Genomic DNA, 22,838 nt, shown 5'->3' on the forward strand with positions numbered 1-22,838 from the left:
TTGTTGGGAGAATTGGTGATGATTCTCATTTTCCTGATGAGGAACCACTAACGGTACCTTGATTGGTTGATGATGGAACATAAGATGATGATGATGATGATTTATTTATGTGATTTGTTGATATGTTTGAAGCTGCAGTTGATGTTGACTGAGGTGATGGTGATTGTCCCAATTCCCGACCAATTTCATTGATAATCTCTTTATCCTCTTTACGACTTGTTGATGGGAAAAAGACAATATTATCAACCGTTTGAATAAGTTCCTTGTGAACTCGACATTTCGTTGCAAGTGAATCAAATTTTTGTCTAATTGCCATTGGATCAGAGGGAAAGGGTTGATAGGGTGAGGAAGATGAAAAAGAGGAACTCCTATGTGTTGGTGATGAATAAGTTGCATCAATTGTATTAGTTGAATTGTGAGCTAATGATGGTCTCCAGGTTCGTAATTGCTCTGGTGTTGTTGATCGGAACATTTCATAGATACATTCGTAGGTCATTTTCCAAGTTTTATCATCAAATTTCATTCCACATGAAATGACCAAATTTTCCATACAATTTGATCCACATCGGGCAAGTTGCTCATTCTCTTGGGTGACACACCATAAAAGTTGCTGGTACAACGAATGGAGCAGGAATGGTCCTAAAACTGTATAATACTGGGTGAAAACGTCGATCACTGAGTAAAGTGCAATGTTACAGGTTGTGGTCATCCATTCAGATTTTTCGGATTCACCTTCGGACATTTTCATGTTATCAAAGATTCGGAATATTATCTTGAATAAATCGTTCCACCAGTGTTTCTGGAAACAATCACCGTATGATTTGATTATCTCAAACATTACGGTTAATGCTCGTGTACGAACATCAAGTTTACAAATGATCACAATACAAGATAATTCAAAGAGAATCGGGAACCATCCTCGAATCCAAACTTTATCCGTTTCATTGATCATATTGGCGGACGAAGGTCCATCCGGATTATTTGCTTGATTTGTTTGATCCATGACAAAGTCTCTAAATCTTTGAGGTTGATCAGCGACATATTTTGCACAGGTTCTTATTAATCTGATTGCTTCCATACTTGTATCGGGATATTTTTGATTACAGGCAAATTCGGAAAGGCACTTAACTGCATCTTGGAATGAATCGATCATCAAGTGGAAATTGTTCTCGTAGTGAACATTAATTATGTGAGAAGTTGTTTGGAAAGAGAGTTCAACAATAGATCCATCAGCTTCGGTTGCCGATAAACGGAAAATACTGAAAATATTTTTCCAACCAGATTTAATGTTCTTTGCTTGGGAGCTAACCATTTGACCGATACATCGGACAACCATGTCTCGAATAGCTGGACTTTCGTTATATTTCATAATGTGCTCAAAGGGACGAAGGAAATCTTTCTGAAAACGGAAATTGGCAAATTCACCCTTCTCGATAAATTTCATTGATAATTGACGGAGAGAGTCGAGAGCGAAAAATCCGACCTCTTCATTGCCCGAACAACCGACTTTGTTGAAATGGTTACCCAACACTTCCCATATTCGAGACCATTGAAGCCTAATACGACCCATATTGTAATAAGATATTTCGACCAATTTTTGTAAACTGAACATTCTTGGATGAGATCCCGAAGTTAATTCCTCCATGGATACCTGACACAACGCTTTAACAAAATCAACAATTGCATCTCCATCAAGTCTAGTTGAACCTATTAAGAAAAATTGAGAAAAAAGAAACAGGAAGTTGTAAAAAAATCCATTAGTTATAATGATGGTAATTGAATGATGAAAGATTCAATTTCTTTCATTTAATGATGATAGTTTTCTACTGATTGTTTTTTTTTGTTTACCTGTGAAAATCCTATCAACAGCAACGACAACACTTTGTGAACTTGTTTCATTTAAAAGTTGATCTTCTTTCCTGTGCGAGGTGTTAGTGGTTCGAGAAAGTGAGTCAACGGAAAAAAGAGCAATTCCTTCAAATCGAGATTGAAGTAATGATACATTGGTAAAATGGGCATTCGATGATGTATTTAATAGGGAAGGTTTAACACCGGTACCAATTAATTGGGCCAATTCAAGTTGTGAGATACATCTGAGTATCTCGAGCCAAGATTTACCCAGATAATTACCATCGGTATGAGCTACAGCAATTAGGGTTTTAATGGTGTCGATGTTTTTAGTTTTCATCTCGGTGTGACTTGAGGTTGTTGTTAACAGGGTAAATCGAGCCAAAGCTTGAACGTAAGCATCTCTTTCCAATTCCATGTGAAAGATACACGCAATCCTAATGGCACAGCGAATACCCTCAAGGCACAATGAGGCAATTTCTGTATCATCACAATCTTGTAGACCAACACTAAAAGTAGCCAGAAAGGGAGTCCATGCAATCTTGAACATTGGCCTAACGTGTTCAAGATGTTTAGCCGAAGTGAAAGAAGCTTCAACATGAGCAACACTTTCCATTAAAACTCGAGCCGTTGAAACCATTTGTTCAATTTCCATGTCATAAAGTAAACGTCGTTTCTTTGGATTGGTTACCTCTTTGTTAAGTTTCCACTTGACTCCATGATCACCTTTCATTTTAATCTCACTCTCGGCAATTTCATCGTAAATCTGGGAAAGATATTCTTCCGGTAAATCTTTACTATCATTGATACCACGGTTCATCCTTATGTACTGCTCTTTGGTCATTTTATTTTTAACCTGAGCACTGTGAAGATCAGTGGTCAGTATGATGATTGAATAGGCAAGTACGTAGGCAGTATCAGCACTTGCAAAGAGAGAATTGTTTGGATTACATTCACAATAACGGGAGGCAAATTTTTCCATCAGTCTATCAATTTTCTGAGCTTCACCAGGTAACCTGAAACCTTCTAGAAATAAACGTAAAGCTGAGACGATATCACGATCACTGAAATCCGTTTGATCAACATAAGCGTACATCACTTCCTTGTTATGTGAATCATTATCTCCAAGATACTCGCCGATCTGTGTTTTATCTAGACGATCATTGGAACGGAAAAATTCAGCTATATCCCAGGCCGTTTTACCAAGGTAACCATGTTCTTGAAGGAAAGCGAGACCTCGTCTAGGTTTACGATTGAAAAGGTCAATTCCTTGTTCAATTATATTCTTTTGCTGTTTAACAACCTCAAATCTTTCCAAATTATCATAATCAGTTCGTAAACCAAGTGATGAATCATTGATGGAGGAAATTGAATGACCATTATCATGATCATTAACATTTTCTTTCGATTGATTTTGATTAAGATTAGCCATTTGATGTGGATTAACATAAAGATCTTTACTCCATTCAGCCATACATTTGAGAATGGAAACCAAACACTCTAAACCTTTGATTCTCATTGATCGTTCCTGATTAGCTGTAACTGATGACATGTCCAAAAGTTGTCCTCGTCCTTGAGCAATCCTCGATAAATCGTTAACCAATCTTTCAAAAATATTAGCCGATGAAAGATTACAATCATAATTAACGTAAATGTCAACAACCGATTGAGCATCAGCACAAATTTTGGTTAGAACTTGAATAACCATCCATTTATGTTCAAAACTAGATGTAGGTGTTTCCAGGATGTTTAAAAATATCTCCTTAAAGAAAACCTCAATTTGCATCTTTAGGTGAGTCTTGAAATTTTTTAGTAAAACTGAAAAAATAGCCAGAGAAAGTTCAAAAACTTCAGGCACATTGGAAACTCCGTTCTTGGAGAGTGCAACACATAAATATTGTTTTATGGCAATGGCAAATAAGTCACTAGATTGGAAAACTGGACCAGGATTTTGAAGAATGGAAAGAATCAATTGGAGGGAAAGTATCTTAGAACGGAGTTCATGAGATTTTGGATCTAAATGCCCCTCAGGAAGTACTTTCATACTTAATTTACAGAGAGAACGGAAAACTAGGTAAGCATCTTTTTGGGTTACATGAGTAAACTTTAAACCCGATCCACCATCACTATTGGCCAAAGAGGTTGTATCAGCGGTTTCAAGGCTATCAGATGAGGGTATCCGATGATTTAAATTATTTGAGGTTACATGGTTAGATGATGATGATGATGAATTAAAACTTCCACTGCTTCTATCGGTTTTATTTGATTGTTTACTATCTGTTGTCTCACTAGAGACAACATAATCAACCATATCATTAACAACGGCCACAACGGTAGCTTCAATTTCCGTGTCAACACTTTCTTGATAATCGCAATTTGAAATATTATCTGTTGTGAGAAAGAAACAAAAATTTCAGATTAAAAGAGATTGGATTCAATTTCAATTTCAATTGGAAAGATAGGAAAAGAGAGAAAACAATCAATTTGTAAAGAATCAATTGAATTAAATTACCTTCAATATTTGCACACTCTTCCATCCTTCGGAAGATTACATTTAACATTTGAGTGAGAGTTGCCTTTGCGGTGGTCTGATTAATTAAATTCTTACTTCCTATGTATATATTATAACACGTTTTAACTGCCAGTAGGACACTTCCCTCATGAACTTGACAATATTGTGAAGAAACAACGGTTAATAGAGCTTTAATTATCTGTAATTGAACACCTTCATCGGTCGCTGGTCCATGGAAACAGGAACATATTGTATCCACTATAACATCAATCAACAGTTTCTCTGGATTCCTTGGATCTTGAGTGTTACCGGTTATATGACCATAAGCGATTAACTTTTGAATACAGTCCAGAGCAATAGTAACAATTCTAGCTGATTTTGAACCACAGCTAAGCTCAAGAGGATGGAAATATTTCTCCGCGTCAATAGCAAGACTATTTTCTAAGTCTTTAGGTAAAGGTAAGGCTGTTGAAAAGGTTCCTGGTGAATTTGAATTGTTACCGGTCTCTTCTGGTCCCATTTTTTTCTTAATCTCTTCCAGAGCGGTTTCACAGGCTCTCTTAATGTGACCATTGGATGATTTTTTTATCTCCTTATCAGCCAATATTTTCTCTAGAGTTTTAATTATGAACATCTTGCATGTAGTTGGAGGTCTACTGATGAGTGACATTTTAATAGGTTGCCATTGAATGTTGTCCTTAGCACTTGGCCCATGGAAAACAACCAGGAGAAGGGAAAGGAAAACCAAGAGATAAGGTAGATGGATGAGAGAATAAGTTGAATAGAATTCAGATAATCTCTCAATTAAAACCAAAGAATAGAAGAAAACAATTCAGAAGATTATGTTATTTGGAAAGGAGAGATATAGAGATAGAGATAGAGATATATAGAGATTTCCACGAGACCAGGTAACCATATAGAGTGAAAACCAAAAACAATGTTCCAAAGGTTCCTACACAATCCAAATTGAAACAGGTAATTAACAAGACAATAATGAAACGATTAAATTATTCACAAATTAAGAATGTAGGTAATTTAATGTCTACCCACAAATGGATCGCCACCAGTAAAGAGTAAGAATCACTATTATACCAGAAGGAAACACTTATCACTGTGAATGTGATAAGAGAATCAGGAAAAACCAATACTGTTACAAGAGAAATGGAGTGAGAGAGTGAGAGAATTGATTTAATTGTTGGAGAAAATAAAAAATAAAAAAATTTGTATGTACACTAAAAGACTATGGGTTGTAAATTGTCAAGCCTCTTATACAATTAACAAGCTGACGAAGCATACAAATCAAAATCAAATGGATCTTGTTGAGTTGTAGCTACAATTAACTGCAAGCGCCAGCTTTAAATTTAATTGTCACTCTAATTGTAGTAAATTAGTGGATTCAATTAATCACAATAGAAAATAAAAAGAGAGAAATTAATTTAAATTGTATAGAAACGAGAGACTGAAGGAAAATAAATGTTGGATAAACACAGAGAAAACAATACAAGGGGGAGAGGGAACATCACATATGCTCTATGAATGGAGAGAGAAAAATTCTAATGAGAATTTTTTTATTCTTTTCTTTAATTGATCGTAAATTTGATCTTTTTGCTTACTGGTTGTAGTTTTTCTCTCTCTCTCTATCGAGTCTTGATTTCTTTTGTTTGATTTTGCAAGATTTTCGAAGATTATTAATGGAATATCTTCTTTGAATTTTGACGATTTTCGACTGACCATCAGAATAAATAACTTCGATTTTTGTTGGAACTTTTTTTTCTTCCCTCATTCGAGAAGATTAAATTTGAATCTCGAATAATTGATATTCTTAAATATTCGATGGTATTATTGATAAAATAGAAGAAGAAGAAGACAAATCGAATAAGAATTTACCACGAGAGGTCATACCCTTGGTGACCTTTGATGACCCACATAGACTTGGAAGATAAAGAGAGAAGAAAAAAAAATTTCTCTTTGAAGATTGACCTTTAACCTAATTTAATGTTTCTTTATTCATATTCTCAATAGATTTCAATTGATTTGTTTAATTGTAGTTCTTAGTAATCAACAATTATGAGTGGAAAAGTTTCCTTTGAACTTCATCCTGGTCGTTTAATTGGTGACAATCAAGCTTGTTATGTGATCGCTGAGATTGGACAAAACCATCAAGGGTCAATGTCAATCGCTATGGATTTAATTGCTGGAGCATCAAAAGCTGGTGTTGATTGTGTTAAATTTCAGAAATCAAATTTAACCAGAAAATTTACTCAATCAGCTTTATCTCGACCATATCAAGGTTTCAACTCTTTCGGTTCAACTTATGGTGAACATAAGAAATCATTAGAATTAACTAATGAACAATTTGTCCAATTAAAAGATTATGCCAACAATCAGGGTGTCCAGTTCACCGCTTCACCAATGGACATTGATTCGGTTGATTTTCTGGCCTCAATTAAAGTACCATTCCTGAAAATTGGCTCAGGTGATACCAACAATTATCCATTGATTAAGAGAGCCACCAATTATAATCAACCGATTGTCCTGTCAACCGGTATGACTGATGTGGATATTGTTCAACAATCAGTGTCAATAATTAAGGAATCAGGTAATTCATTGGCCATCCTTCAGTGTACCAGTTCATACCCATGTCCACCTGAACATGTTAATTTAAACGTAATTAAAACCTATCAAAGGTCATTTCCATTTGCGGTTATTGGTTATTCAGGCCACGAATCAGCGGACGATGATTCAATATCTTTGGCCGCTGTTGCTCTTGGTGCTAAAGTGCTAGAAAGACATGTAACTCTTGACCAATCGATGAAAGGAAGTGACCATCGGTGTTCATTAAACTTGGAACAATTAACTTCATTGATCAAGAAAATTCGGACAATTGAAAAAGCCTTTGGTTCAAATGAAAAGGTTAAAAATTCAAGTGAAATCCCATGTTACCTTAAATTAGGTAAATCAATTGTCACCACTCGAACAATTAAAAAAGGTGAAACAATTAACGAATCCATGTTGGATATTAAAGTCTCTGAGCCTCCGGGAATTGCTGCTCATAAATTTTATCAATTAATTGGTCGGAAAGTTAATAAAGATCTGATGGAAGACAATCCAATTCAATCAGTTGATTTAGATTGATTTACTAATTGTTATTTAACTTTTCGTATTGATAAGTTGATAGCAAAAAAAAATTTTATTGCACAAACAAATTGTATCAGGATAATTAATACTGTTAAACATTAGTGATTTTGTTGATCATCACGATGACTCGAAATCCAAACAATTAATTTTCCCCAATAAGAAAAACAAATCAATTAATTTTAAACCTAAAATAATAATAATAAAAATTACAATTTAAATTGTGACCAGTGATACAATATATTATAACGAGAGAAAGTGTATAATGATGATTAGGAGTGCATTATAATTTAGATGATATCATTGTGTCCAATTAAATTGTCTGTTGTAAAGAGCAGACAATTAGAGTAATAGTAGAAATTGATTGCCAGACAATTAAAAACAGTTGATTAATCGGGATGATTATCATTTGTGTATTTCTTTATGAGATCTAATCTTGATTGTTGATTAAACTTTTTAAACCTTACGATGACCAGATAAAGTGATTGATTGTAATGTTATTATATTCTCAGTGAAAAAGTTGATTTAATTGTGATTGTTGTTATTTGATTGACTAATCTGTTGGATAATCTAATTAGCTGATACGTTGGATGAGATTTTCAATTGATATGGAATCTTGTGTTCGTGTAATACACTGACTGTCCGTCCAACAGATTCGAGGACAAGTTGAGCGGCCAAAGGAAGATCGTTAATCACTGCTAATAAATAATAGTGTTCCTTGGTATGTGTCTTAATTATATTTATATCATATTCCCTAATTGCATCCTCGATTGATCCATATTGAATTAAATCATCTTCTGAACGTCGGTCAACAATTATCACCCGTTCACCAGATTCCCAAGCGTCAATTAAATCATCCATTGTGATCCGAGGGCAAATCTCACTGACCAATTCATTAGTTGGAAACTGGAAAATAATTTTTGAGAAAGTAAATCATCTAAATCATAATTTAAGTTGAGAAAAATAATATTAAAACTGACCAGTCCTCTTTTGGTAGCACTTGGTGGAGTTGTTTTTACAAATTGAATTGCGTCTTGGACACACTGGTCAATGTTAATCTCCGGCAGGTCACTTGAGATGAGGATACAATCATTAAAGGTATAACCAAGAAGCTGATCTCGTAGTTGTTTGAGAATTGATAAACCAATTGATAGAGGGAAAGATTCATCGCCGAGTAACAGGGTATCCCAAACATGGAAAATCTTGTGTAAGGGAAGGACATGAGTGAACATGGTCAAGAACCAGGGGATACAGTAAAGTTCAGGGGTAAAGTTAAGGTGGTAAAGGTGATTGAAGAGGTTAACATCATGAAAGGCGATCAGATGGGAAAAGAGGGCGAGATATTCTTGGATTGTTTGGGAATTGTCCTTGGAGAAAAATCCTCGAAGATATTTGTGAATGAAAGCGTTGAAAGAGGCAAAGGCCATTGGTTCATCGTTGAAATTGAGAAGGACGAAAGGAGCCGAAAGTGAATCTAATCCCTGCCAGTAGACGTAGTGAGGTTCATTGTGACGAAGCCAAGCTTTGAGTATTCGGGAAAATTTCTTGTGTCCCTTGGGCGATGCTAGAAGATCATTGTATTGGTGACATCGGGGAATGTCAACACTAATCTGACGATCGGTTGAAGTTGGCGTTAGTTTGTCTATTTTATCGTAGATTAGTAAATCATTCCAATCTACTTCCAGGATTACGGCCCAGGCTTGGGCTCGATAAGCGGGTGGTATGTCGATGGCCGAAGACTTGAGTAGATCATCTCGAAGAAATGGACTTTCGTTGCATAATCGTCGGAATAAAAGTGTTCTCTCAACTTGGTACGTGAAATCATTCTCACGAATTATTATTGGAAGAGGTGATTCGGTGTCCGATTTAATTTCATTCTTTGATCTGGTTGATATTAGTGGATAAATTATTGTTGGATCCAATTCATTCAATCGTCTCTTTAAATTATCCATTGGTAATACTTCAATATAATGAGGGACAAATGAGACAATACTTGTTGTTGATGATGCTATTGATGAGGAAGATGATGATTGTGTGGTACTTGTGTTTGTTGTTGATGATGTTGTGATTGTTGATGATGAGGATGAGGATGTTAATGAATTGTTGGAATAATTTGTTATTGAACCAGAACTTTCTAGGATAACCAATGATGGTAAACGTAATATGGGTGGTTCTTGTTTCTCATCACAATCTTTATCACGATTAGTGGTTGATGATAGACACCAGAAATGATATGCTTCTCGAATGGTCAATGGACATTCATCTGGACGATAATCGGGTATTTTATTGTACTTGATCAGTTTATCTAGACCATAAATCTCATGGTTGGGAATCTCAATCTCTAGTAGTTGCATCAGTTGATTGACTGTTGGTCTTAAATTTACCTTTGGATTTAAACACTGGCTGATTACTTGTTGATATTTTGACCATTTAGCTGGTAAAGTTTCAGTTACATTGAGCCTTTTTAAAACCTCATCAACTGTTTTACAAGCGGCAAGAGTAACTGGATTACGAGGTAACTTAATTTCCGGGTAGAGAGAAGAGAGAACAATTAAACCAAATGACCAAATATCGGATCGTTTACATGGTTTACTCTTTAAATTGATTGCTCGTTCTGGAGGAACATAACTAAGATTTCTTGGTAATAAAGCAGAACAATCAAGATATCGACCGAATTCAGTGATTACATTTAAAGGCCAGTGAGTCCATTTATAGTTGATACCATTGAAGACAATAGCCTCGGGTGTTATATTACCATGGACAATATTCAAATGTGAATGTAAAAAGTGAAGTCCAGTGAGCAATTGACTGACCATGTTGTCGAAATCAACCAGAGAAAAAGGTTTCTGATAATATTCAAAGACAAGGCAAACCTTTTCTATGGATGAAAGAGAAAGAAAAAAAGAAAATCATACAATTAGTAAATAGAAGCTGAAAATTAGAATCAACCATTTTTACCATTTTTACTCCGATAACAGTCAACATATTGTGAGATATTGGGATGACTTATTGAATCAACGATCGCTCTGAAATTACCAATGATTGAGATTGAATTTGGTGTTGTTGGTAGTCCATTGGAACCACAATCGTCATGGGAATTGTGCCCTGCCTTCAGGGTGGTTTTACCGAATTCATAATTAACATTATACTTATCAAAACAATCACCATTCTGATTACCATTCTCATCACTATTATCACCTCCAATTTCACCGATCACTTCAAAAGATGATGATTTAGATGATAATGAAGTAGAAAAAGTTAATAAATCCGACATAATCTACTAAAGGAATAGAAAAGAAAACAATTTATAAAAATAGACAATCAACTAAAGAATTAAGTTTAATAAATTAGATTCAAAGTCCAATTATGACAATCAGAAAATGAGAGACAAAAACAAAAACATAAACATGGGAGAGAAAAATAAAGTTGCCAGATAAATAGACCAGTTTATTTTCACTACTAAGTTAAATTATCGAATTGAAAAGTTGAAATTTAATTTGATTAACTCAAACAAACAACAATTAATCGTAATAATCTGCAAAAAATTGATCATGAAAATCAGTTTGATCAGAATGTATGAGCATTAAGAAAATCGAACAATTTGTTTCTGGATAGATAACGAAACTTGATCAGTGAGAAAAAATAATTGTCGAAAAAGAAAGAAAATAATTAATCAAATAAAATAATCAATAATCTAGTAAAGTTAATTGATAATCGAAGATTCAATTAATGAAATTAAAGTGCAAAAAAATTCCGAGGTCGCCAGGATTCGAACCTGGAATCTCCTGATCCGTAGTCAGGCGCCTTATCCATTGGGCCACGACCCCGTTTTTTTAATAATTTAGCTTCTTCTAACCAATTCAAATCGTAACCATGGGGATGGAACGAATTTTGAAGTTTTCATTACATTAAATTAGGTAAATCAATTGCCACCACTCGAACAATTAACGAATCCATGTTGGATATTAAAGTCTCCGAGCCTCCGGGAATTGCTGCTAATAAATTTTATCAATTAATTGGTCGGAAAGTTAATAAAGATCTGATGGAAGACAATCCAATTCAATCAGTTGATTTAGATTGATTTACTAATTGTTATTTAACTTTTCGTATTGATAAGTTGATAGCAAAAAAAAATTTTTATTGCACAAACAAATTGTATCAGGATAATTATTTTCAATGGTCTTTTTTCATAACATCCTTTTTCTCAGCGCATCATCCATATTATGTTTACCATCATTGGTTATCCTAGAAAGTTCTGGTTCAATAACAAATTATTCCAACAATTCATTAACATCCTCCTCATCATCAACAACAATCACAAGTACCACACAATCATCATCTTCCTCATCAAGTATTGTCTCATTTGTCCCTCATTATATTGAAGTATTACCAATGGATAATTTAAAGAGACGATTGAATGAATTGGATCCAACAATAGTTTATCCACTAATATCAACCAGATCAAAGAATGAGATTAGACCGAACACCGAATCACCTCTTCCAATAATTCGTGAGAATGATTTCACATTTTCTCATTTCTCATCTCCTTATTTGCTTGGTCAACCTGTTAGGTTATGTCACAGTCTCATCATAGTCAGATTCATTGTCGAACACTTCATGTTGTACTTTCGATGACACAGGAAAAGGTAAGTAATAATAACTTAGAAGATACACTAAAAATCTCTTTAACGATAACAAGATTTCGAATACTAATCAACAAAAAGCAGAAGTTAAACTACAATTAGATCAAAAAATCACTAGTGAGGCTCAAAAGACACAAAACTATGAAAAAGAAAAATTTTAAGTTCACTTGTCGAAAACCTGAAGGCCCAATAGAATTTGCAACAACTTTTGAAGAATCTTAATTTGTTCATAATCTCCGCGTTCCTATTGGTTCTTTTCAATTAGTTTTTTTAAAAGTTAATTATCATCACTTGTTTGTCGAAAATTCTCTTAGATTTAAGCCGTTAAGTGATAATCTCGCATTGCTTTTCTCGGCTTCTCGAAAATTAGCTCCGGGGGGTAATTGTGCGAGTGAAGAGTCAAATTGCCAATTCGTTCTAAAGATAATAATAAGCTTTGTGGGACAATCTTTTTGAAAGGTCGTTGAAAAGCTTGAAAATAAACAAATTCTAATGAAATTTTCTCAATTTTTTCAACATGGATAATAAATACATTTAATCTTCTTTCAGACTTTCAGACACTGAATTTTAGTTTATTTTCAATCGCGTTGATCTGATCTAAGTTGTAAAGTTGTACATATCGAACATAATCTTAACTGCCTCGAGTATATTCTTTTCACTCATAAAACATTCAATCAAAATTCGATGGTCAAAGAAAGCGATCGTTTTTATTTCTATGAGGAGTCAATTATTATTATTGGAAAAGGTAATTCGTTATCCGATTCAATCGCATTTTTGATCAGGTTGATATTAATAGATAAATGATCCAAATTATTTAATCGCCTCTTTTAATTATCCTTTGGTAAAACAAACCGTGTACTTCAATGGTAATTTCTATGCAATTGTAGATTCAAAAAGTCATCACAATATGTTAACTGTTATCGAAGAAAAAGGGTATTGTAAATTCACTAATTTTCAAATTTTATTTAACTAATTATTCACCAATCTCTCTTATTTCTACCCGGAAATTAAGTTACCTCGTAATCCAGTTACTCTTGCCTCTTGTAAAACAGTTGATGAGGTTTTAAAAAGGCTCAATGTAACTGAAACTTTACCAGCTAAATGGTCAAAATATCAACAAGTAATCAGCCAGTGTTTAAATCCAAAGGTAAATTTAAGACCAACAGTTAATCAACAACAACAACAACAACAACAAACACAAGTAACACACAATCATCATCTTCCTCATCAATAGCATCATCAACATCAAGTATTGTCTCATTTGTCCCTCATTATATTGAAGTATTACCAATGGATAATTTAAAGAGACGATTAAATGAATTGGATCCAACAATAATTTATCCACTAATATCAACCAGATCAAAGGATGAGATTAAATCGGACACCGAATCACCTCTTCCAATTATAATTCGTGAGAATGATTTCGATTGAACTGATATCATGAGGTTCGATTAAACAATAGAAATTAACTTTTTTCTGTTTTAAGTAATTATAATTTCAAGTCGAAACTCTCGTTCTCTATTGGCAATAGAGGGCATTAGTTTTTCTGCCTTCGGCTGAATCATTGGCGCTTCAATATATTGACCACATCTCCAAGGGAAAGTTTCATTATCCACTAAATGGAATCCATTTAGTGTTTGACTATTGTTTTAGTGTACGTTAATTAATTTGATCTATCGTCCTTTTCGTTTTTCTCTGCAAACGACTGTAGATATCAACTATTAACTCTCCTTGTTCTTTTACTTATTTACATCTAACTGTGTTCATTATATCAACTGTGAGATCAAGATGGGAGAAGTCGAGGTGAAAGAGGAAAAATTGATTGAAAATAAACCAACGGAAACACGGAAAAAGTTGAAAAGTAATCCCTGGTGGAATAGAGAACTTGAGATGCGTAAGAGAGATATATTGAGAATTAAAAAGATGATAAGTGCTTCATGTCCAGAATACCGACAAGACATGATTGAGTGGCTGAAAGCTAAGAAGAGAAATTACAAGAAACTGATTAAAACAGCGAAAGATAATTTCTTGAAATGTGATCATCCATGTGTCGATTGTGTTACCCGTGAGATCAAAATGGAAGACCAAGACCAAGTGCTTTTATCGATTTACTTTAGAAATATAAACCTGAACTGACCATTGAGGAACCAAATCCGATGATAATACTCTTCTGGTAAACTCATAGAAATGAATCAATGGCAAATAAGGTATGATGAAGTTTTACCAATGGATTTAAAGAGAAGATTAAATGAATTGGATCCAACAATAATTTATCCACTAATATCAACCAGATCAAAGAATGAGATTAAATCGGACACCGAATCACCTCTTCCAAAAACCTCCGAAAGTCCGAAAGTCCGTCCTTTCTTCCGAAAGTCAACGATTCCTTTACCTGTTCGAACTCGTCAGTCCTAATTATCTTCCAATTAAAAGCCGAGTCCGACGAGGTTTACTCTCTTCCTTTTTCTCTTAAATTGTCTCAATTATTTGATTTTATATTCTTTTCAATAATTAAATTTGTAATTCATTTTCTCATCATCTATCCGCCAGTCTCTTTTTTTGTATAATTCGCGCTTTGATTGTGTTACATTTGAATATTGTCCATGGTAATATAACATTCGAGGCTATTGTCTTCAATGATATCAACTATAAATGGATTCACTGGCCTTTAAATGTAATCACTGAATTCGGTCGATATCTTGATTGTTCTGCTTTATTACCAAGGAATCTTAGTTATGTTCCTCCAGAACGAGCAATCAATTTAAAGAGTAAACCATGTAAACGATCCGATATTTGGTCATTTGGTTTAATTGTTCTCTCTTCTCTCTACCCGGAAATTAAGTTACCTCGTAATCCAGTTACTCTTGCTGCTTGTAAAACAGTTGATGACATTGTCTCAACGCACTCGGTCTTTGGCCTTACATTTTCTTTGATTCTTGATTACTGTCCATATAATGTTTGATATTCGTTGCAAGAGTTTATTACGAAAATATCTTCAATTAGTGTCTCTCAAGGCAAATTTTACTCTTACCATTTGTCTCCGAGATTTTGTTTCTAGTTTTCGTGCGAATGGGTAAGACTAAGTAAGTGTTTAACTTTAATTATCATCACTTGTTTGTCGAAAGCTTCTCTTATACAGGGTGTGTAGAAAGTAACGCACAGAGGGATGAGTTTTTCCCCTTGCGCAATTGAATAAAATTGGTTTGCTTATGTTTTGATTTAGTAAACCAAATCAACCGCTAATTATTTACGCAGGGTAAACTCCACCCCTGTGCGTTACTTTCTACACACCCTGTAATTAAGCCTCTAAGTGATATTCTCGGATTTCTTTTTCTCGGCTTCTCGAAAATTAGCTCCGGGTGGTATTTGTTCAAATGGTCAACCAGAGCACTTGCACAACAAGCAACAGAACGACATCATTAGATTCATTGTCTTTCCGTTATCATCTTTTATTTTAAAAGTAAAAGATTGACAGTAAAATTGTCAAAGATAAAATGTAACATCGATTTATGAAAAGGTTTCAGCTTTTTCAGGGTACTTGTTGAGTGAATATTCATCGGACTCGGTGGCGCAACGGTAGCGCGTCTGACTCCAGATCAGAAGGTTGCGTGTTCAAATCACGTCCGGGTCAAACTTTTTGGCTTCTGTTCTTTTGCACGTTTACTTCCCTCTGGTGGAAAAGATTGAAGGTTAATGTTTGTTTTGATTTTGTGTTTTCTTTTGCACTTAAAGAAATTGATAAACTGAATCAGTTTAACTTGTTGTTTCTCTTATCATTTTAATTGTATTTTTTTTTCTAGTTAATTGTTTATTGATTCAGTTTGCAAGTTGAATTTATTGGATACTATGGATACATCTACTTCTTCTTCTGATGCTAAAGGTTTTGGTCGAGTGACACTCAATTGGTCGCCCGCTTCTGAGATTATTTGGACAAATGGTCGAGAATTGTTACAATGTATTGATTATCGAGATGATTTTTATAAAGCGATTGAAGATGTTGCCGTCAAAATGAGAGAAAGAGCTTCTCAAGATTATGGTCTTAACGAGTCATATGTTCCTGATGATCCAAAGCTACGATCACTTTGGACTTGGATTGAATCGGCTAAGGAAATGTCTACTAAGATTCCATCAATCGACAAGAATGACAAGCTGATTGGTGTCCGTCAATTGCTTTTTGGATCAATCATTAGTGACAATTCAAGTACCATTTTAAAAAAAAGTGATCTCAACTATGCTCAATGGGCTGATTTGCCTTCTAACGCCAAGATTCCCGTTTACAAAAGCGATGAGCGTAGTCACTCATTGAACCTTTGTGGTTGGGGCGATAAATTGGATTCTTTAATTGACAATCTTAAAGCTAAATCACAATTTACTCGAGCTGCTGCAATTTCAGTGTTTAATCTGAAAATGAGAAAAGCAATTGAATGTTTAATCGCAGGTTCGGCGGCTCAGGTTGAGAATGGAGGTGATCCAAATTTATCCACTGTTGCCATGGCTCTTTCGGGTTACACGGGAGAAAAAAATTCTTTATGGAGAGAAATGTGTTCCGCTTTTCGCTGTGAACTCAACTTACCCTATTTAAAGGCCATTTTCTCGTTCCTTACCTCCGAAACTGAAACATATGAGGAAATCCTTTACGACCATTCCCTTGAACTCTCTGATAGAGTCGCTTTTGCAGTCACCTTTTTACCCGATTCTCAATTACAATATCATCTCGATACCTATTCCGCCATGTTGGTTGAAAATGGTCACATCGATGGACTCTTGATGACCGGTATTACCAACGAAGGATTAGATTTACTTAATCGTTACGTTGAAGCAACAAGTGATGTACAAACTGTTTCCTTTGTGATACTTCACTCACTTCCTAGTCATCATTATAAAGATCCTCGAGTACAACTATGGGTAGAAAATTATCGAAATATACTCGATTGTTGGAGATTATGGCATAAACGAGCTCTTTTCGATAACGAATGGTTTAAAAGGCTAAACTACGATCAAGTTCCTGGACCTCAAATGTTTGTCAACTGTAATTACTGTGGTAAAAGTGTTTCCACCATCCACAGTTTACCTCTCAATAGTATCAGTGGATCAGGTAATCAATTGAAAAACAGTGTTGACCATTTGCACGCACTAAGTAAGGTCAACGCTTCTGTTTTGAAAGCTCGAATCCAGAGTTGTCCCAATTGTCGTAAACCTCTACCTCGTTGTTGTATCTGTTTAACTCAATATGGAACACCGACTCGATTCTCATCTCGAACTGATTACTCCAGTTCGTCCAATGAAACGGGAAAGAAAAAAATAAAACCACACAACAGTTGGTTCTCTTGGTGTCAAACTTGTCGACACGGAGGTCACGCTAAACACATGATGGACTGGTTTATGGAGCAATCAGAATGTCCAGTCAGTGGATGTCCATGTCGTTGTATTTCACTCGATACTGTGGAAAAGTTTCAAAGTTAAAGGATTCAACTTTTCCGGAAGAGAAAACTTTGAGGGTGAACTATCACAATTAAATGATAGAAAAAATCAGTTGAACCGATTAAGGATTAAATGACTCACTTTGAGATCGAGAAAAAAACTATCATGACATTCATATAAAAGGATAAGTTCAATGGTGAATTTTTTTCCAGTACAAATGTGAATTTTGTGTACATCGTTTTTTTAATCATCATCATGTATCTAGTTAATTGTTTGGTATTTATTTTTCTATCCATGGAATTGATTTCTTCTGCTGCTATTCAAAATTCATCTCATCCCAAAGTAACAATCAAAAATTGAACAATGTTTAAATCAATGGAATACGAGATAATTAATTTATCGGCACCGGAACCATTTAGACAGTCTTCAACTTTACCACCTTCGCCTCCAACCACAACCAAGACAACTTTATCACCGACAATATCATCAAATTCAACAACAACCTTATCCACCCCATCAACGCCAAGATCAAGACTGGAAATCGAACCGGAAATGGTTCGAACTCAATCCCGAATGAAATTAAATCGACAAGACAAATCAGATTTTACATTCACAAAAACATTCACTCCAATTCCCCGAAATCAAACAAATTACATGTATTCGCTTTTTTCTTCTACATTTGGATACAATTTATTCTCACCTTAATTGTTGTTTAATTGAGCTAAAACATTTTCTTCCCAAAGAGAATTGAAATATTTTATATAAATGAAAAGAGCGCATGAGTATCGCTCATTCAATACTATTGAAATTCAATAGTAAATAAAGTGAAATTGTTTACATTGTTTGTCTCAAACAAATTGATTGATTTCTCTCTAATTACTCAACAATTAAGTTTTATTTTCTTAAAATGTCCCAAATCAGTACACCTTTAATTCGGAACCGAGAAACAATCAAAAGTGTTCGAAATTCCCTTAAATCAGCTCAGAAATTATCTCAACAATCGTTCCATCAATTGACTAAAGGTAATCAAATCTAATTCTGTTTTTCTTTTTCTCTTAATATCAACACACCCTCCAACTAATTGCAATTGATTGTTCGTATCAAATTGTCTCTCTCACCATCATAATCCCATGAATATGAATCATTTCCTTTGAATGGTTAGAGATTTCAATTAACTTGATTCCTTTGATTTTCTCATTTTTCTTTTGTTTTGTTTTCTCATCAGCTGTTCTTGATTACCTTTCAAAAGGATTACCTTTGGAAGCGAATCAACTTTCAATCGTAAATGAACTTAATCTTACTGATCACGAATCTAAATTGTTGATTCAAAACTTAATCATCTTATTGCGACATTGCCTTAGATATCGAACCTCAAATCGCTCAGCTAATTTAATTGACATTCTCTCGGATGAGCTCAGGTAAAGTCGATGTCATTTTTTATTCTGTTGATTTCATGTTTTCGTTTTTCAATGTAAATTAGACTTTCGAAAGATTTTGGACAATTAATACAAAACCAGATCGAATCTGTCAACAGTATGACAAGTATTGTGCCTTATGGACCCAAATTACCCTCTTGTCGGTCAATTAAATGGCGGATCGATGTGGTTATCTCAAGTTGCTCTCTGTCTAAAGTATTGGAACCTTTGATTATTTTTGAGATTCTCACAGATTCAGATCAACGATTACGATTTGATTGTAGTTTAACCAAATTCAATCAACTTCGTCTCGCTGTGGCCGCATCATTATCAGAATTACATCGATTGGAAGAGAAGAGGAAATTTTATCCTTCATTGAGGGCCAATACCATGAGATAAATTGTTCTCGAGACGAATTGACTTAAAAGAAAAAGGAAAATCAATTGGATATATTTTTTGTGACCAATGAAAATAATAATGTAACTTCAAAATCTTGGGTAAAATTGTGAAATGAAATGATAATTTTATTTACTTAATGTTATTGTTGTGATAATTAGATAACGTTATAGATAATCTATGATCAAAATTAAGGAGGAATAAGTGAAATATGGAGGAAATAGAGAGACAATTAAGATACAGTGACCATTTAGATGAGTTTGAGGTATTTAACGTTTGGAACCACTGTAGAGATTGATTATGTTCAATGACAATGTTATTTTTGTAAATCGGTTTTGTTTTTCAGGTGAAAATGAGTGAGTTGACTTTTCTTTGCATGGTGATTGAAGATGAGAATAGAGATTAATTTTACAAACTGATCGGTGTGTATGTTACACACAATTAGAAAATGCAAGGCACGAAGGCCTAAAAATGTAATAAACGGGAGAGAATGATCAACTAATTACTCAGCTAAATCGTGTAAAGATAAAGGTTGTACCCAAATAGGAGGTGAAAGCATTTGATCATCGGTTGGAGAGGTAAGAGAGTCAGGATCCAAAGTAGAAGCTCCGTTTAATTTTTTATCGTTCAACTTAAATGGCTCATCTTCGTCCATTTCTTGTACTGGTGATGGTTTCCTTGCATCGGAAAAGAAAACATCATGACCATTTTCAACTTCCATTTGTTCATCGTCTTCTAATTCAAATCGATGACCAGTATCACAAGAGAGAGGTGGATTTCCATTTAAAGATGATGATCCTTCTTCCATGGCAATTGAAGAGGCCATTTTGGTAAAATCAATGTCTTGGGTTACAACGAAATCAGATGATTTAATTTTACATGATTTCTCTTCATCGTCATCATATTCCACTGTGAACATTGAATTGAAATCATTTCTCTGGTTATCATGATTATCTAAATCAGAATCGGACATTCCACCCCCTCGATCACTGGTAATTGCAAGGACCAGATCACCGATACTGGAATCTACATTATCAGGCTCTTCCGGTTCAATTTGTAGAGAAAGTGAATTTGTAACTTTTTTGGCATCTGATGTGGAATCTGGATTGGTTGATTCTTGCGATTCTTTTTGTTTTTTCATTGTTGAATTTGAGAGAGTAGGAATTTTACCCTTCATCATTAATTTAATATGTTTCTTGTAACACAATTGCCACTCTTTCTTGGGAATAAAAACTAAAGTTTTCATTGATAACTTTTGATCTTGGAATGGCCAATGTGGTCCGAAAACATTTTCGTCTTCAATCTTTTCAATTATCGTTGAATTTTTACTTTTGCTTTCAGATTTAACATCATTCGAATGCTTCAATTTGTGTTTGAGTTCTCTTTCCTTTTCTCTGTTTCTATCTCGATCTCGATCTCGATGATCTTTATCTTTACTATGACTATTGCTGAACTTGGAACTGAAACTTTTACTTATTCTCTCTTTATCTCTGTCTTTATCACGATCTCTTTCTCGGTCTCTCTCTTTATCCTTTTCTTTGTGTCGTTCACGATCACGATCACGATCACGGTCTCGATCTCGATCTCGATCTCGATCACGATCTTGATTTCTTGAAAGTTCTTTGAAGTTTCTATCTTGTGTCTTATCCTGTAATTCTCTGCTCTTTTTCAATCTATTCTCTTCATCGAGCTTCTCCTTAAGAATCCTTTTCTTCATCTCTAATTCTGTGGCTCGTCTTTTTGCTTCCTTTTCTCTTTCTTCTTTTTCCTCCTGTTCTTTTTGGCGTTTTCTTTCTTGACTTTGGAATTTAGTTAAAGCTCTTGATTTATCAATAGAATAGTTATACTCATGTCGACTATTCATCAATTTTTGCCTCTGAAAAAGGAAAGGAAAGAAACAAATAAAAAAAGATAAGAAGATTAGTAAGAGTAAATAGAATATAAACAAAAAGACATTTTGAATAATTGATCAGCTGATCTTTTACTTATACTTACATTGTAGCATCGATAATGCGTATTTGTTTTAAGATGATCTTCGGCATGTGATGGGCTCCCAAGAAGTATACCACATACTTGACAAAAGTAACCACGAATTGCGATCAAAGTATGGACACCTAAAAGTTTTATATGATTGTTATAGAATAGAAAGTAAATGGTATAGATTAGAAACAATGTTCGGGTGAAATTTAGGTATCAGGTTTTCGAGTGATTAAAATGAGAGAATTATTAATCTACCTAGAATATCAGTATCTCTTTTCTTTGCTGGATCAACTTCTATTTTTGGTCTATTATCGGTTCTCCTCCAAGGTTCTTCTTTACTTTCACTAACTTTCCAATGTTTTTCAGTTGTAAGATGCTTGAGGTATGCAGGAAGATCACTGATGAATATATCACATTGTTTACACCAATGCATTCCAGGGTCGATGAAGTTTTTATCACTAATATCATCGTCCTCGTAAATTGGGACACCGGCGAAAGATTTTATGGCAACATCAACAGGCTCTTGATTCGTCTCTGCATCTTCAGTATTCTTCACCTCTTTATTAGCACTACCGATTCTTTTGGAGATTTCGAATAGTTTTCCTTTAACTTCTTCGATTCTTTTTTCAACATCTTGTTGAAGTTTCAAATTCTCTGCATAAGAGGGATGCTGATTCAAATCGCGTCCTTTGTAACTTCTCAATATATCACCACCTTTTTTTGATGTTTTCTCCAATAAAGCTTGTAAAGAGGTTAGTTGACTTCTCAGCTTTTCTCTATCTTGAATATCTTGCTCCTTTGGAATGGAAGATGTTTCAATAGCAGATTTTACAATTTTAGGAATTCTATTCTGTGGTACGGGTAATTGTTTAGTTCCATTACTGTTATTGTTGGTTAAAGATGTTGAAGTTGAACTGGCAGCAATTAAAGAAGATGTTGGTAAAGTCTCTTCTTTTATAACAAGATCATTACTACTGCCCCAACGATCATCAACCATTGTGATTGAAAGAGTTAAATGATGCAGGTACACAGATACACAGACAGACGAGCTAAAAAGATAAAAAGAAAAATGAGAAGAAAAGTCTTCAAGTAAAGATGCAGTTCACTGATATAAATAATTATTGATAAATGTAATTATGATTAACAAATTAATATCAGAGCTATTCTATTACAAGTAAACAAAAAAAAAAGCTGAAAGGAAACACTGAAAGGAGAAACCATCCAGTAAAACATTGACTCTTCTTTTCTTCCACAGATTAATCAAACCATAGATAATGTCAAGTTTACAATCAGAAGATCACTAATTAAACAATACAATCTTAATTAAATTAAAGATTCCACACAAGAAAATATTAATTAAACTAGAAAAGTGTAAATTAATTGAAGGCTTTGTTATTGTGCGAATGAATCAGTTACAAAAAATTCCAAATTTTGTCGCCATCTATCGGATAGAAACTAAACTAATCTGATATTCGAAATTTTGAATTT

At 34.3% G+C, this 22,838-nt stretch overlaps 6 protein-coding genes and 2 non-coding genes across 8 annotated transcripts; 4 read left to right on the plus strand and 4 right to left on the minus strand.

Moving 5' to 3' along the window:
• Positions 1–10: 10 nt before the first annotated feature.
• On the minus strand, positions 11–5,620 carry LOC128393557 (brefeldin A-inhibited guanine nucleotide-exchange protein 1-like). The gene is made up of 3 exons (XM_053353739.1): positions 4,361–5,620; positions 1,849–4,236; positions 11–1,707 (listed from the first exon to the last, which is right to left on the minus strand). Exons 1-3 carry the CDS (start codon positions 5,028–5,030, stop codon positions 26–28), a joined length of 4,740 nt encoding a protein of 1,579 aa, XP_053209714.1. The 5' UTR covers positions 5,031–5,620; the 3' UTR covers positions 11–25.
• Positions 5,621–5,922: 302 nt separating this feature from the next.
• On the plus strand, positions 5,923–7,722 carry LOC128393662 (sialic acid synthase-like). The gene has a single exon (XM_053353861.1). It carries the CDS (start codon positions 6,428–6,430, stop codon positions 7,493–7,495), a length of 1,068 nt encoding a protein of 355 aa, XP_053209836.1. The 5' UTR covers positions 5,923–6,427; the 3' UTR covers positions 7,496–7,722.
• On the minus strand, positions 7,655–10,892 carry LOC128393565 (TBC domain-containing protein kinase-like protein). The gene is made up of 3 exons (XM_053353749.1): positions 10,454–10,892; positions 8,476–10,373; positions 7,655–8,401 (listed from the first exon to the last, which is right to left on the minus strand). Exons 1-3 carry the CDS (start codon positions 10,767–10,769, stop codon positions 8,066–8,068), a joined length of 2,550 nt encoding a protein of 849 aa, XP_053209724.1. The 5' UTR covers positions 10,770–10,892; the 3' UTR covers positions 7,655–8,065.
• Positions 10,893–11,249: 357 nt separating this feature from the next.
• Trnar-acg (transfer RNA arginine (anticodon ACG)) lies at positions 11,250–11,322 on the minus strand. Its single transcript has one exon. It is a non-coding gene; the product is annotated as a tRNA-Arg (tRNA).
• A 4,375-nt stretch (positions 11,323–15,697) lies between these two features.
• Trnaw-cca (transfer RNA tryptophan (anticodon CCA)) lies at positions 15,698–15,769 on the plus strand. Its single transcript has one exon. It is a non-coding gene; the product is annotated as a tRNA-Trp (tRNA).
• A 91-nt stretch (positions 15,770–15,860) lies between these two features.
• On the plus strand, positions 15,861–18,167 carry LOC128393623 (GATOR complex protein MIOS-like). The gene has a single exon (XM_053353819.1). It carries the CDS (start codon positions 15,985–15,987, stop codon positions 17,599–17,601), a length of 1,617 nt encoding a protein of 538 aa, XP_053209794.1. The 5' UTR covers positions 15,861–15,984; the 3' UTR covers positions 17,602–18,167.
• LOC128393707 (COMM domain-containing protein 5-like) lies at positions 17,640–19,510 on the plus strand. Its single transcript, XM_053353926.1, has 3 exons — positions 17,640–18,581; positions 18,785–18,977; positions 19,040–19,510. Exons 1-3 carry the CDS (start codon positions 18,467–18,469, stop codon positions 19,371–19,373), a joined length of 642 nt encoding a protein of 213 aa, XP_053209901.1. The 5' UTR covers positions 17,640–18,466; the 3' UTR covers positions 19,374–19,510.
• Positions 19,473–22,752, minus strand: LOC128393572 (myb-like protein X). Its single transcript, XM_053353760.1, has 3 exons — positions 21,606–22,752; positions 21,366–21,484; positions 19,473–21,246 (listed from the first exon to the last, which is right to left on the minus strand). Exons 1-3 carry the CDS (start codon positions 22,345–22,347, stop codon positions 19,873–19,875), a joined length of 2,235 nt encoding a protein of 744 aa, XP_053209735.1. The 5' UTR covers positions 22,348–22,752; the 3' UTR covers positions 19,473–19,872.
• Positions 22,753–22,838: the final 86 nt, after the last annotated feature.

The sequence above is a fragment of the Panonychus citri genome, unplaced genomic scaffold (assembly GCF_014898815.1).
Source record: "Panonychus citri isolate SS breed McGregor unplaced genomic scaffold, ASM1489881v1 Contig00014, whole genome shotgun sequence".
NCBI classification, from domain to species: Eukaryota; Metazoa; Arthropoda; class Arachnida; order Trombidiformes; family Tetranychidae; genus Panonychus; species Panonychus citri.

What these genes read in the sequence shown, in the direction of transcription:
- LOC128393557 (XM_053353739.1), bottom strand. Translation starts at nt 5,030, where the DNA reads ATGTCACTCATCAGTAGACCTCCAACTACATGCAAGATGTTCATAATT. An exon ending in AGAGTGTGCAAATATTGAAG is followed by an intron (nt 4,237 to 4,360) that starts GTAATTTAATTC and finishes TTCTCACAACAG; the next exon opens with ATAATATTTCAAATTGCGAT. An exon ending in TGTTGATAGGATTTTCACAG is followed by an intron (nt 1,708 to 1,848) that starts GTAAACAAAAAA and finishes TTTTCTTAATAG; the next exon opens with GTTCAACTAGACTTGATGGA.
- LOC128393662 (XM_053353861.1), top strand. Translation starts at nt 6,428, where the DNA reads ATGAGTGGAAAAGTTTCCTTTGAACTTCATCCTGGTCGTTTAATTGGT.
- LOC128393565 (XM_053353749.1), bottom strand. Translation starts at nt 10,769, where the DNA reads ATGTCGGATTTATTAACTTTTTCTACTTCATTATCATCTAAATCATCA. An exon ending in CTGTTATCGGAGTAAAAATG is followed by an intron (nt 10,374 to 10,453) that starts GTAAAAATGGTT and finishes TTTCATCCATAG; the next exon opens with AAAAGGTTTGCCTTGTCTTT. An exon ending in GTGCTACCAAAAGAGGACTG is followed by an intron (nt 8,402 to 8,475) that starts GTCAGTTTTAAT and finishes ATTATTTTCCAG; the next exon opens with TTTCCAACTAATGAATTGGT.
- LOC128393623 (XM_053353819.1), top strand. Translation starts at nt 15,985, where the DNA reads ATGGATACATCTACTTCTTCTTCTGATGCTAAAGGTTTTGGTCGAGTG.
- LOC128393707 (XM_053353926.1), top strand. Translation starts at nt 18,467, where the DNA reads ATGTCCCAAATCAGTACACCTTTAATTCGGAACCGAGAAACAATCAAA. An exon ending in GTTCCATCAATTGACTAAAG is followed by an intron (nt 18,582 to 18,784) that starts GTAATCAAATCT and finishes TTTTCTCATCAG; the next exon opens with CTGTTCTTGATTACCTTTCA. An exon ending in ATTCTCTCGGATGAGCTCAG is followed by an intron (nt 18,978 to 19,039) that starts GTAAAGTCGATG and finishes AATGTAAATTAG; the next exon opens with ACTTTCGAAAGATTTTGGAC.
- LOC128393572 (XM_053353760.1), bottom strand. Translation starts at nt 22,347, where the DNA reads ATGGTTGATGATCGTTGGGGCAGTAGTAATGATCTTGTTATAAAAGAA. An exon ending in AAGAGATACTGATATTCTAG is followed by an intron (nt 21,485 to 21,605) that starts GTAGATTAATAA and finishes TAAAACTTTTAG; the next exon opens with GTGTCCATACTTTGATCGCA. An exon ending in CGCATTATCGATGCTACAAT is followed by an intron (nt 21,247 to 21,365) that starts GTAAGTATAAGT and finishes TTCCTTTTTCAG; the next exon opens with AGGCAAAAATTGATGAATAG.